The sequence below is a fragment of the Notamacropus eugenii genome, chromosome 2 (genome assembly GCF_028372415.1).
Source record: "Notamacropus eugenii isolate mMacEug1 chromosome 2, mMacEug1.pri_v2, whole genome shotgun sequence".
In the NCBI taxonomy this organism is placed as follows: domain Eukaryota; kingdom Metazoa; phylum Chordata; class Mammalia; order Diprotodontia; family Macropodidae; genus Notamacropus; species Notamacropus eugenii.
In genome coordinates this window covers 332,432,305-332,446,715 of record NC_092873.1, presented here as the reverse complement: position 1 = coordinate 332,446,715, position 14,411 = coordinate 332,432,305, and the positions used below count along the sequence as shown (strand labels likewise).

Sequence of the window (14,411 nt, the reverse complement as noted above, 5' to 3'; positions counted from 1 at the left end):
AAGTTCTAACTCCGTGATGCTGTGACAAATGAAACAACAGCTCTGTGAAAGACTGCAGATATGGGATTGGCGTTGTGTGAGGTTTAGTTTAGTTAAGTTTAGAGAGGCTCATTATTAGGTTGTTCTCTGGGTAATGCATTTCTCTAAGAATATCTAAAATGAGTTGCTTTCTGCATTGGTAGAGGGAGTATCTACACGGACCTCATACCATAAAGGTCTGTGACTGTAAATACTTTTGCTCTTTTGTCATATTGTAACTAATGTGGTTATCTTTCTTTCCTGCTAGCCTTATCTTCACTTTATCATTCTCCTTTTTGTTCTACGGTTTCTGGAAATGAAATATGGAAAGAAATCGATGAGAAAGGATCCTGTCTTCAGGTAGACAAACATTTAAATTAATTTAAATATTAGATGTTTGACTATCACACTATGCACAAATAATTCAATTAAAAATATTTATTGGATGCCTATTAGGGGCAACTACGTGGCACAGAGGATAGAGTGCTGGACCTGAAATCAGAAAGACTCATCTTTGTGAATTCAAATCCAACCTCCAACACTTATTAGCTGTATGACCCTAGACAAATCACAGTGTTTTTGCCTCAGTTTCCTCAAATGTAAGATGAACTGGAGAATGAAGCGTCAAACCACTCCAGTATCTTTGACAAGAAAACACCAAATGAGATTACAAAGATTCAGAAATGACTAAAACAACTGAACAACATTGTGAGCAAGCCTTTCGTAAGGTAGTATGTTGGATATAAAAGAAAGATAAGGAATGGTCTTTGCTCTTGAGGAACTTAAATCTAATGGAGCAAACAAAATTCACTGATAAAAGCAGAATAATTAAACTCTAAAGTAGGTGGTACTACGAGTGAGCAGTGTTCAAATGAGTGAAATCAGAAAAAAGTTTCATAGAAGTGGTAGAATTTAAATCAAGAAATTGAACAGGAAGAGAAAAAGATTTTAAGTAATCATGTTAGAAAGGTGGTCACTGCAAAGATCTGAAGGTGTAGCATTGATGTGGCATAGGTTATAGGAAAATCAAGCTAGCGTCTTTCTTTTCTCTTTCCAGAGAAAAAGATTAAATTAGAAATATTTCGAAGAAAATAAATGTATAGTATGTGGGTATTCCAAAACTCCTAGTGAAGTTTTAAACTATGCATATAAAGATACATACACACACATACACACACACATACATACATATATGTATATATACAGCATATATATCTATAGAGAATTATATATATAGTTATTATATTATATATTGTAGTTATATATATAATTATATTTAGAGAGATGCACATTTATGAAGTTGCATATATAAAGCACACTCTCTATAAAGCTATATACAAAGCCAAATATTGGTACATATGTGAAGCATATATATATATATATGCACAAACACATATATAGTTTTATACATGTATATATACATACACACAAGCACATATTTGATGCCATCTTAGCTACAGAAAACAGACAACTTGTGAGAAACAAACTGAGTTATATATATTTAAAGAACAATCTCATGGAATGACTCTTCTCTCTGTGGAAAAACTCAATGATGTCAATATATTTATTATTATATTTAAAATGTAGATTCTGTAGGTTATTAAAATGTAAACTCAGGCAGAAGTATATTGAATTCATGGAAAATTTTGTCATCACGCATTTTCTGAAAGGCAACATTGTGAGGCTGATAGTCAACCCAGGAGTCTGGAAAACCAGGGATCCAATTCTGGTTCTAACACATACTTGTTATAGATGAGCAGGTTAAGTTAAATCAAGTAAAAACATTTAACCTCGGTGCTCCCAGGCAATTCTCTAGAAGTGTGTATTACAGATGCATTACCAATGTGTACCAGTAGAGGGAATTTCCACACCGTGTTTGCCACACTGTTGAAGCTATGTGTCTGGACATACCCAGATTACCCCATCCCCACCAAATCCTTCCACCCTCGCCAATAAAACATTTCCTTAATTCATGGATACAAAAAGCACATGTTATTGGATGCCTATTAGGGGACAGCTAGATGGCACAGTGGATAGAGTACTGGGCCTGAAGTCCGGAAGACTCATCTTTGTGAATTCAAATTAAAAAATTCTACCATGTAGGAATCGGTGACAATTTCCAGTGCCAAAGACGAAGAGTTCAGAGCAGTGGTCTCTACCCCTATTTTGATAGCCTTCCCCTATCAGTAAAAGTTTTTAAGCATTCCCCATCATATTTATAAATTAATAATTATATATTTGTATATTTACATGATATTATTATATATAATGATATATTTATAAATTACATAAAGGTATCAATACATTGAGCACATAATAAAATACATAACATAGAAGAGTAGAATGTGTGAGGTAAAGGTGACCTAAGCATTATTTTTCTTTTTTGGTTTTTTTTTTGTTTTGTTTTGTTTTTTATTAAACTTTTAACATTTATTTTCACACAATTTTGGGTTACAAATTTTCTCCCCTTTTTTCCCCCTCCCCCCCCAGACCCAAGCTTTCTAATTGCCCCTGTGACCTATCTGCTCTCTCCTCTATCCTCCCTCCCTGCCCTTGTCTCCGTCTTCTCTTTTGTCCTGTAGGGCTGGATAGCTTTCTTGACCCCTTAACCTGTATTTCTTGTTACCCAGTGGTAAGAACATTACAGTTGATCCTAACACTTTGAGTTCCAACTTCTTTAGCTCCCTCCCTCTCTACCCCTTCCCCTTGGAAGACAGGCAGTTCAATATAGGCCATATCTGTTTAGTTTTGCAAATGATTTCCATACTAGTTGTGTTGTATAGGACTAACTATATTTCCCTCCATCCTGTCCTGTCCCCCATTACTTCTATTTTCTTATGGTCCTTTCCCTCCCCATGAGTGTCGACCTCATATTGCATTCTCCTCCCCATGCCCTCCCCTCTATCCTCCCCCCCCATCCTGCTTGTGCCCCTGTCCCCCACTCTCCTGTATTATGAGATAGGTTTTCCTATCAGAATGAGTGTGCATTACATTCTTTCCTTTAGTGGAATGTGATGAGAGTAGATCTCATGTTTTTCTCTTGCCTCCCCTCTTTATCCCATCACTAATAAGTCTTTTGCTTGCCTCTTTTATGAGAGATAATTTGCCCCATATAACTTCTCCCTTTCTCCTCCCAATATTTCTCTCTCACTGCTTGATCTCATTTTTTTTTTTTTAGTATATGATCCCATGCTCTTCAGTTCACTCTGTGCACTCTGTCTCTATGTATGTGTGCGTGTGTGCATGTGTGTGTGTGTGTACTCCCACCCAGTGCTCAGATACTGAAATGTTTCAAGAGTTATAAATATTGTCTTTCCATGTAGGAATGGAAACAGTTCAACTTTAGTAAGTCCCTTATGATTTCTCTTTGCTGTTCACTTTTTCATGGTTCTCTTCATTCTTGTGTTAGAAAGTCAAATTTTCTTTCCAGCTCTGGTCTTTTCATCAGGAAAATTTGAAAGTCTTCTATTTCATTGAAAGACCATTTTTTCTCCTGAAGTATTATACTCAGTTTTGCTGGGTAGGTGATTCTTGGCTTCAGTCCTAGTTCCTTTGACTTCTGGAATATCCTATTCCATTCCCTTCTATCCCTCAATGTAGAAGGTGCCAGATCTTATACTATCCTGATTGTATTTCCACAATACTTGAATTGTTTCTTTCTAGCTGCTTGCAATATTTTCTCTTTCACCTGGGAATTCTGGAATTTGGCCACAATGCTCCTAGGAGTTTCTCTTTTTGGATCTCTTTCATGCGGTGTTCTGCGGATTCCTTGAATATTTATTTTGCCTTCTGGTTCTAGAATCTCAGGGCAGTTTTCCTTGATAATTTCATGGAGGATGATGTCTAGGCTCTTCTTTTGATCATGGTTTTCAGGTAGTCCCAGAATTTTTACATTGTCTTTCCTGATTCTATTTTCCAGGTCAGTTGTTTTTCCAATAAGATATTTCACATTATCTTCCATTTTTCGAATCTGCGCGGTATGTTCTGAGATATGTGTCTTTCTCGAAAAGTCCAAAGCGTCCATCCGTACCATTGCAGATTTGAAAGATCTATTTTCTTCAGTAAGCTTTTGAATCTCCTTTTCCATTTGGTTAATTCTGCTTTTGAAAGCATTCTTCTCCTCATTGGCCCCTTGCACCTCCCTTGCCAGCTGAGTTAGGCTAGTTCTCAAGGTGCCAATTTCTTCAAGATTTTTTTGGTTCTCCTTTAGCAGGGAGCTGATCTGTTTTTCATGCTTCTCCCTTATCCCTCTCATTTCCTTTCCCAGTCTTTCCTCCACCTCTCTAACTTGATTTTCAAAATTCCTCTTGAGCTCTTCCATGGCCCGAGCCCATTGGGTGGGCTGGGACACAGAATCCTCGATTTCTGTGTCTTTGCCTGATGGCAAACATTGTTCCTCCCCATCAGAAAGGAAGGGAGGAAGTGTTTTTTCTCTGATAAAGTACCCTTCAATAGTTTTATTTCTTTTCCCTTTCCTTGGCATTTTCTCCACCTAGTGGCGTGACCTCTGAATGTTCTCCTCACACCCACCTCTCCTCCTGGTCCTCCCAGCCAGCGTTTGGGGACTGAGATTCAAATGCTGCTTCCCGCCTTAGGATTTTTGGCGGGGGCAGGGCTGTTATTCAGTGTTAAATTAAGTTCAGGTGCTGAGGTCAGGGGCAGGGCCGCCTCTCTGGCTCAATTCCCTCACGGGGTTTATACACAGACCTTCCACAATGGATCCAGGCTCCCGCTCGCTTGGGGAGCCCCCGTCCGCAGCCGCCTCTCAGCCCCCACCTCCCGGGGGGGCCTGAGCCATGAGGGCACCTCACTCCCCTCTCAACCCGCCAAAGAGACTCTCTCACCTACCCCCGTCAGTCACCTGTTGGTGGGGGGGCCCGTGCCGCTGCTGAAGATCCCGCCTCCGGAGCCCTCTCAGAACTGTGTCTCTCGGAGCCGCGGCCGCCGTCGCCGCCGCAGGTCCGGGCTGGCCACCGTGTCTGCAGCGCGATGGACCTTTTGAGAGAGGTTTGCAGGTCCCTCTGTGGGTGGGGGGACCCTCATGGTCGCTGGAGATCCCATCCCGTAGCCCTCTCGGATCTTTTTCTCACAGTGTCGCTGCCGCGGTAGGGCTGCTCTTTTCTTCCCGCCCCGGTGCCCAGTCCACAGCGCGAAGGACCCCCCGTGAGAGGTTTGCAGGTCTCTCCAGAACAGAAATCTCCCTCGCTCCAATATTCCGTGGTCTCTGGGTGCAGAATTCGCCCTGGGTTAGTCCCCTCTGCCGTTCTGTGGTTTGTGGGTTCGGAGCTATGTGTATGTGCGTCTTTCTACTTCGCCATCTTGGCTCCGCCCCCCCCAAGCATTATTTTTCATTTGAAAAATTAATGATATAAAATATTTTGTGCTTCAAAACAATGTGATTGAATAAGCTTCATCAATTTTTAAAAAATCCTTGTTTGTGTTTGAGGATATGAAAGATATAAATAATTATTATTGTAATTATTCAATTAATTTGATCTTTGTAGCTAGTCAAGCAGGTAAATTTCTTTTTTTAAAGATATTTTAAATGGAAATATACACATTATAACAATCAAAAGATAGGTCATAATTACTGAACATAATTCTTCTCTGGGTATAGATATTCACCATACAAATAAATAATCCAAAGTAGATTTTCTCTGATTTCAACTCAAATAATTTGCAGTATAAATCCACTCTTCATTCTTTATCTGGTCATACTTATTTACCTATTCATGTCTGGATATTTTAGTTATTTTTTTATGCGTGAGGAAATCCAGAAGACCAGTTTAGCTGGACAGTAGAGTGCAGCAAGGGGAATAATGTATAATAAGGCTTGTAAAGTTGGTCAGGGCCATCTTGCAAAGGACTTTAAATGCCAAATAGTGGATTTTGCATTTGATTCTATAGAAAATAGAGAGCTACTGGATTTTACTGAGGATGTATATGTGTTGGGGTAATGGTATAGTATGGGCAGAGCAGATCTTTAAGAAAATCATTTTGTCAAGTGTATGAAAGATGGATTAGAATGGGACAAGAGAAGGTCTTAAGGCTAGGCAACCTAGTAGAAGTCTATTGCAATAAGTCTAAGTGACAGGTAGTGAAGACCTGGGGCAGTGATGTGGTATAGTGGATAGAACATAGGGTTTGGAGTCAGGAAGACTCATTTTCCTGAGTTCAAATCTGACTTCAGACACTTATTCCTTCCACTTGGGAAAGTTACTTAACTCTAGTTGCCTTACTTCCTCATTTGTAAAATGAGTTGGAGTAAGAAATGGCAAATCATTGCAGTATCTTTGTCAAGAAATCCCCAAATGGGGTCATGAAGAGTTGGACATGACTGAAATGGCTGAACAGAAAGAAAATGAAGACCTGAGCTAGGGTGGTGACTATATAAAGGGAGAAGTGACAAGCTTTTGCAAGTGATTAACTACATGGGGTCTAAAAGTGAAGAGTCATAGATGTCACAGGAATTGCAAATCTGGATTGCTAGAAAGACAGGGGTGCTTTGGATAGAAATAGAAAAGTTCAGAAGAGGTTTGGGTTTGGGGGAAATGATAATGGAATGAGATCTGCAGCTTACTCTGTCCCACCAAAAACAAAGAAGAAAGAATGGAATTCTGATTGATTGATTACTGCCCCAGCAGAGGGAGCTTATTCTCTGAAGAGTGTCTGCTATAGCTACAACATGAGATTTGGGGAGAAAGAGAAGGATATGCTAGGGAGAAAGTGGATTTTCCCAATGGTACCTAAGCAACTGTTTACATGGGTGCCTGGGTCGCTGTCAGGTTACAAGTGACCTCAGAGCCTAAAGGGGGAAAGGTTAGTTGTACAGGAGCAAAAAGGGCAGAGTGGGGATAGTGTTGGATTATATTAGATGAAATATTGTATTGGTGTGACTGTGTTGGAGACTAGCCTCATGATTTGCTGGAAGGTGAACAGAGAAGTACCACCATATTCCTACATCTCAATGATTTGATTATATGTTTCTTGAGGTCATATCTTGGTTCTAACTTTTGAGACCAGTAGCACAGAAGATGAAGGAAAAGGAAAGATACTTTATGAAACTAGAAGAATATTCTGGTATCACCAACAGAAATGGGATAGTTGCAAATGGAAATTGGTTTGATGAGGGGCAATGAGGGAGTGATAAGAGGCTTTTCATCTTTTTCCTGTTCAATCAAAGGAGCATTTTATTAGGATATAGTTTTCTTGACACTACCTTTTCATCTAAAAAGCCATCCTCCACACAGCTGCCAAAATTGTTGTTCAGTCATTCAGTCATGTACAATTTTTCATGACCTCATGGACCATAGCATGCCAGGTTTTTCTATCCTCCACTGTCTCTTGAAATCTGTTCAAGTTCATGTTCATTGTTTCCATGATATTATCTATCCATCTCATTCTCCGTGTCCTCTTTTCCCTTTGATCTTTCCCAATATCAGAGTCTTTTTCCACCTCATTATATAGCCACAGTATTTTAGCTTCAGCTTTAGCACTTGACCTTCCAATAAATAACATGAATTAATTTCTTTAAGTATTGATGGATTTAATCTCCATGTTGCCAAAATAATTTTTCCTAAAGCAGAAAACTGACTATATCACTCTCATAAAGTCATTAGCCTCCATCTGTTCCATTCTAATTTTGAAAGAACTATTTTCTTCAGTGAGCTTTTGAACCTCCTTTTCCATTTGGCTAATTCTGCTTTTGAAAGCATTCTTCTCCTCATTGGCTTTTTGAACCTCTTTTGCCAATTGAGTTAGCCTATTTTTCAAGGTGTTATTTTCTTCAGCATTTTTTGCGTCTCCTTTAGCAGGGTGCTGACCTGCTGTTCATGCTTTGACTGCATATCTCTCATTTCTCTTCCCAGCTTTTCCTCCACCTCTCTAACTTGATTTTCAAAATCCTTTTTGAGCTCTTCCATGGCCTGAGCCCATAGAGTGGGCTGGGATACAGAGACTGTATCACTCTCTTTAAAAAAACAAACAACTAGGTGCTCTAGGATAAAATACATATTCCTATTTTTATCACTTAAAGTCTATCAAAACCTTGCCTGTTGTCTTGTTGACTCATTGACTTTTCCATCTGATTATATATTACTGTCCATTCATACCCTTTGTGATCTAGTCAAACAACTGTACATGACACTTTATCTCCTGCCTCCATGACTTTTCTCTGGTCATCCCCAAATCTTGAAATGTCCCCCCTCCTCATCTCGGTTTCTTAATAACCTTAGTTTCCTTCAAAGTGCATCTAAAGGTCACCTGCTACATAAAGCTATTTTTGATCTCTTCTTACCAGTTTCTAGTGTTTTCACTCCCCAAAAGTGACATTGTATTTAATAGATAGATGTTCATTGTTGTACAGCCATTTTCAGTCATGTCCAACTCTTAGACAGATAAATACTATATATTTATATTTGTACATGTTGTCTCCTATAGAATACAAACTTCTTGAGGGCAAAGATCGATACGTTTCTCTTTGTATGACCATTACCTACTGTAGTACTTGGTTCATGGTTAAGAGCTTAATAAATGTTTTTTTGGTTGGTTTGTTGATTGATCTTTATGGTATTCTCTGTAGAATTTCTCCAAGAAGTAGTGAAACTTTTCCAAACCAAGAAGAACCAGAAGGTGAAGATGAAGATGTTCAAGCAGAAAGAGCAAGAACTGCAACTGCATTGGCTGCTTTAAACCTTGATGAGGTGAAATCAAATGAGTAGATATTCCTTAAGTTGTTTATTTTTTCTTTTATACATTAATTTATTCAAATTTACCTAGATTTTTATTTGGAAGATCTTATTGATGTCTTTTGTTTTCTATGATCTTTATTTCCAAATATATTTCCGTCTTTCCCCATATCCTTTTTGCTTAAAGAACTATCCCCTGTAACAAAGAATAAAAAAAGAAAAGAGAAGCTCAAGAAACTATCTCATTAACCAAATACTAATATATATTCTGTGTTCCACATCCGTAATGCCCTGCCTTTGTAAATAAAGGGTGGAGTTATATTTTCTTATCTTTTTTTGTGGGACCAACCCAACCAAGCTTGGCTGTAAGCTTATTTAGCATTCAATTTCAAGTTTCTTTCCCCCTTGCATTTCCATTTCTGTGGTCACTATGCATAGTTTTCATGGTTCTGTTTACTGCATTACATCAGTTTATATAAACCAAAAACATGATTCTCAGAATGCTTCTCATTTATTTTTTCTTATAGTGTAACAGTATTTTATTGCATTCATATACACAACATATTTAGCCATTCCCCAAACAATGGGGCATCTACTTTGTTTTCAGTCCTTTGTTACCATAAGAAGTGCCAATATGAATGTTTTGGTATATATTAGGTCAGGGGTGGGGAACCTGCAGCTTCAAGGTCACATGTGGCCTTTTAGGTCTTAAGTGAGGCACTTTGACTGAATCCAAACTTCACAACATCATTCTTACTGCTCTCTTGGTCCATCTCTATTGGATTCAAAGAGCCTCACTTGAGGACCTAGAGAGTCACATGTGACCTTGAGGTCACAGGTTCTCCACCCCTGTAGACTTTTTTCTTTTATATTTATCATTCTTATAATATATGCCTAGCAATCTGATCTATGGCTCAAAGGATTTGGATATTTTATTCACTTTCATAGTACAATTCTAAATTGCTTTCTGGAATGGTGAGAAAAATCTACAACTCTACCAACAAAGTACTTGTATTCCTGCATGACCTTCCTAATTGACTATGTCCAATTTTTGTCATCTTTGCCAATTTTATGAGTCCAAGATGAAACCTTAGTGATATTTAAATTTCTGCTTTCTTCATTATTAGTGATTTAAAGCAATTTTTCATCTGACTGTTAATAACTTACAATTCTTTTGAAAACTGTTCATATCTTTTGACGACTAGGAGATTACTCTTTATCTTACAGATTAGAATTAGTTCATATCTTGGAAAATAGGCTCTTATAAGATATATTTCATAAAACAAAATTTCCCCCTCACCAACAGTTTCCCGTATCTTAACTGCATTGAGTTTGTTTGTCCATAAGATTTTAATTTCATGTCATTGAAATTACTATTTTGCCCTTTATGAGTTATTCTATACTTTCTCTAATGAAGAATTCTTCCTGTAGTTGTAGATATTGACATCAAGTTTTTCTCATTTTTATGTTGTGATTTTTGCCATTCATGTTGCATTCTGAGCTTTGTGTGGTATATGGTATAAGATGTAGTTCTATACCTAAATTCTTTCAAATAGCTTTCTTGTTTCCTCAACAGTTCATGTCAAATAAGAAATCCATCCCCAGGTGTTTCTGGGGATTTCTAACACTCGTTTATTGAGTTAGATTGTTTCTGATTCTTTTTAACCAATTCCAAATAGTTTTGATGATTACTGATTTATGAATGCAACATTAGGTCTAGAAATTCTATTCTTCTATCTTTTTATTCATGATTTCCCTTAATAATATAGATTCTTTGCTGTAGGTCTAAAGAGTACCTCCATCTTGGAAATCTGCTTAAAATGAAATATGTCTTTAATTGAATTTAAATAGTGTCATTTTTATTCTCTTGGCACAACCCAGACGTGGAGTAAATATCCCTTCAGTTATTTAAGCCACTCTTTGCTTCTTTAAAGTGTTTTATATTGTATCTCTATTTTTAATGTGCCTCAACAGATTGATTCCAAGGTATTTTATGCCTTTAGTACTTCTTTAGAAAGAGATTTCCTTTTAAATTATTTTCCTCTGAATTTTAAAAATAGCTATATAGTAATGCCATTTATTTGAGGGAATTCTATATTGTCTTCACTGAAGTTATTCATTGTGCTAGTTGTTTTCTTTCTTGATTTACTGGGGTTTTCTAAGTAAATCATCATGCTGTTAGCCTGTGTTTATGCCTTTAATTTCTTTCATTTGACATACTGTTTTTCACTAGCATTTTGAGAGTTATGTCAAGTATGGGAGATAGAAAGCATCCCTGTGTTTCTCCTACATTTATTGTGCAAGTTCCTAGCATTTTCTCATTACACATTAAAATAGCTTTTGGTTTTAAAGAAATACTTTTCATCATATTAAAAGCAACTCTCTTATGCTTTTTCTTTAAACACTTTTTAGTTTAAGCGAGTGCATATATTAATATGGTCGTGTAGTTTCAGGTGTTTTGTTTTTGATATAGTTATGCTAATTAGTTTTCTTAATTTTGATTCATCCTCAAATTCCTGATAAAAATTCAATTTGGTTATAGTGAATACCTTTCTTTTGGGGGGAAAGTATATTGGTGAAGTCTTTTCGCTAGAATTTTCTCAAAAATTTTGAATTGATATTTATTCCTTATCTTTGTCTATGCTTCTCTTTCTTTGTTATAAGTATGGGAGCTGCATCCTATAAAAGGAGTTTAGTGTAGAATGTTTTCTTTTTCAGTTTTTGAGAATTTGTTTAACATACGTATTAATTGTTTTGTAAACATTTGATAGGATAGATAAAATTCACTTGTACATCTATCTGGACTAGGATCTCCCCCCTGACTCCACTTTTGTAGTTTCTTAATTGCTAATTTTATTTCACTTTCTGAGGTTAGGTTGTTTAAAATTTATTTCATATTATCCTGAAACATTTAGATGGTTAGTTGAACATGTTGTTAAGCAGAGTTGATCTGCCGGCTTTAATTTAAAATTTTACTGAACTTTTCTCATCCTTACACATATGAAAGGAATTCTACTTGATTTTGAGTAGGTATTCAGAGCCACTGAAATAAAGGGAGTAAGGACAAAGGATGTTTTTATTTTTCTTTTTGAGAAAAAATTGGCAAATATAGTCATACTTGCAAGATCCAAATAAGACCTTGTGAATTGAAGAACTTGAAAACCATTTGTTGCAAGGAATGCTCAGTAGGAATCAAATCTGTACTTCAACTTTTTCTTATACTTAGATATTACAATGGTTAGTCAAACTAAATTGAATGATTCTTTAAAGCTGGACACTATGGTTGTGTAGATGGGCAGCTTCACACAAAACATATACTGCTTTTCCAATTTACCTTCATAAAGAAGGATTGCTACTCACTGATCTATAAGTACACAAAAATAAAAATAAGACATGTCTTTTCATACATGAACGATGTGTCGATTTTTTTGTTTCACTATTCTTATTCACATAGTAGAAGTTTAAAGTGGTTGCCTACCTCTACAAGAATCCTAGGTGAGGTAAGTCATCTCTCTACCTGCTACTGGTCTATTTTTCACTATTCATTCCTACCCAGGTTTCTAAGGTAATAAAAGACTATGTTCTGACACTTCCAGATTAAACACTGTAACAACATCATTGTTCTCATTAAACAATTAGCCTTGTGCCCCCATTCCATTAACAAATAGCTGATTTAATATACTGGAGAAGTCTCTTTTTTCCATAATCATTTGTTCATCTCTTTTTCTATCAACTCTGCTAATCTAGGCTTAAATAAACATCAAGGTGATTAGTTAAATTATTTACTATTCTTGTAACAATCAATAAAACAGGTATAACTATTTATTTTTCTTCCAGCTGCAAAGATCACAGCCTAAGTCACCTCTTAACCATCACTGTAACTAAATGCTAACTTTTTAGTTTTAGAAAAACAGTCCTCTCAGGCTAGCAAAGTCAAAGTTTCTTTGTAAGATAATAAATACTGACCTTAGGGAGAAGGTTCTCTTAATTCTCTCTCTGCAATTGACTCAGTTTCTCTTCAAACCATGACAGGAAGTCTCTCCAAAAGGAGTTTAACTGTCAACCTCCTGAGGTTCTATTGCTGCCTAAAACCAGTATCTTTAGCCTCTATGGGAGAAGTTATCAATGTCACTGTTACATTTGTTAAAAAAAAGGAGGACTTTGGGGGATTCGAGAAAGGAGGTTGAGTTCTTGACTTCTCTGCAGGAAAGTCTTGACCACCCTCTCTCTGCTCCTGAATACTTTCTCTTTTCTGGATTTTCATAACATTGCTCTTTGCTGGTTCTCCTCTTACCTGTCTGACTGCTCCTTATTCATTCCCTTTGCTGGTTCATCATCCATGTCATGTATCTTAACATCACCAAGATTCTATCCTGAGCCCTCTTCTATTTTTTTCTCTTCACTTTCTCAGTTGGTGACCTCATCAGCACCCATGGTCCAATGATCATCTCTATGCAGATAACTCCAAGTTCTATGTATTTAACTCTAACTCTCTCCTGAGTGCCCGTCCTGAATTGCCAATTGCCTTTATGAATTATGTCATAATGTGACATTATGAACTATATGACCCATAGCAATCTCTAACTCAAAGTATCAAAACTGAACTAATTATCTTACCCCTCAAATCCATCACTCTTTGTGACTTTCTTGTTTCTTTCACAGATACCACCATTGTTCTAAAGTCATTAGGAACTAGAACCTGAACTCCACCCTTGATTTTTCATTCTTACTCATCACATATATCTAATCGATTGCCAAACCATATGTAGCAAAAGTTCATGGTTTCATATACAATTCTTTTTTTGTGTGTTTTCTTTATATGTTGTTCGTATTTATCTATGATTGTAAATAATAACAAATAAAAGAAAAAGTCAATAAAGAAAACATGTAACTCTTTAAACATTCACTAGGACCTTGCAACTTAATTACAGGTTTTTTTTTTTTTGTTTTTGTTTTTTTTTTTACAACTTAATTACATGTTCCCTTAATGCAAAGTATGATTTGTACCATAGTTTGGAGTAAAAAGAGGGCTATCCAGGAGAGTACAACACCCTTCTGAATTTTAATGAGGAACTATCTTTTTTCAGAAACCAGTCATTATTGCCAGCTCTCTACGTAAGGAATATGAAGTCAAGAAGAAAATTTGCTTTTCCAAGAGTAAGAAGAAATTGGCCACAAGGAATGTCTCTTTCTGTGTTAAAAAAGGTTAGAAATACTAGTCCCTCTAACAAAAATAACTCTGATATATGAAGTTTGGAATGTCTGAGGAGAAAAACGGTGGTGGTGGTAATGTGAGTGTGTGTTGGAAGGCAGAGTGCAGAATCTTGTTAGCTATCTTAAACATTAAGTGAGTTCACATAGGGAAAAGAGTTTGATCTATTCTCATGGGCCCCAAGAGGAAGAAAAAGGAATCATTGGCAGAAATTAAAAGAAGTCACATTTCAGTTTAACATAAGAAACTCCTTAAGAATTAAATAAGGATAATAACCGTGCCTCTCTTTTCCTTGGCCTGGCAAACTCTCAGGTGAGTGCCTTTCCAACTGAATTTTCTAAAGTACCAAGAGATCTAATAGTCTTTTTTCCAAGGTCATATAGTTAATATAGGGGCAGCTAGGTGATGCAGTGGATAGAGTGCTGGCCCCAGAGTCAGGAAGACCTTAGTTCAAATGTGGTCTTAGACATTTATTAATTATGTAATATTCAGCA

The 14,411-nt window shown here is 36.7% G+C and overlaps 1 protein-coding gene across 3 annotated transcripts in view; it reads left to right on the top strand.

The window, feature by feature from the left end:
* The window catches only part of LOC140528062 (ATP-binding cassette sub-family A member 10-like), a 156,365-nt gene that overhangs the window by 120,086 nt on the left and 21,868 nt on the right, over nt 1-14,411 (top strand). For all 3 annotated transcript variants that reach the window (XM_072645535.1, XM_072645537.1, XM_072645536.1), the window contains 3 exons: nt 287-378; nt 8,600-8,720; nt 13,793-13,910. In XM_072645535.1, coding sequence (XP_072501636.1) covers nt 287-378; nt 8,600-8,720; nt 13,793-13,910 — 331 coding nt within the window. The remainder of the gene's footprint in view (nt 1-286; nt 379-8,599; nt 8,721-13,792; nt 13,911-14,411) is intronic.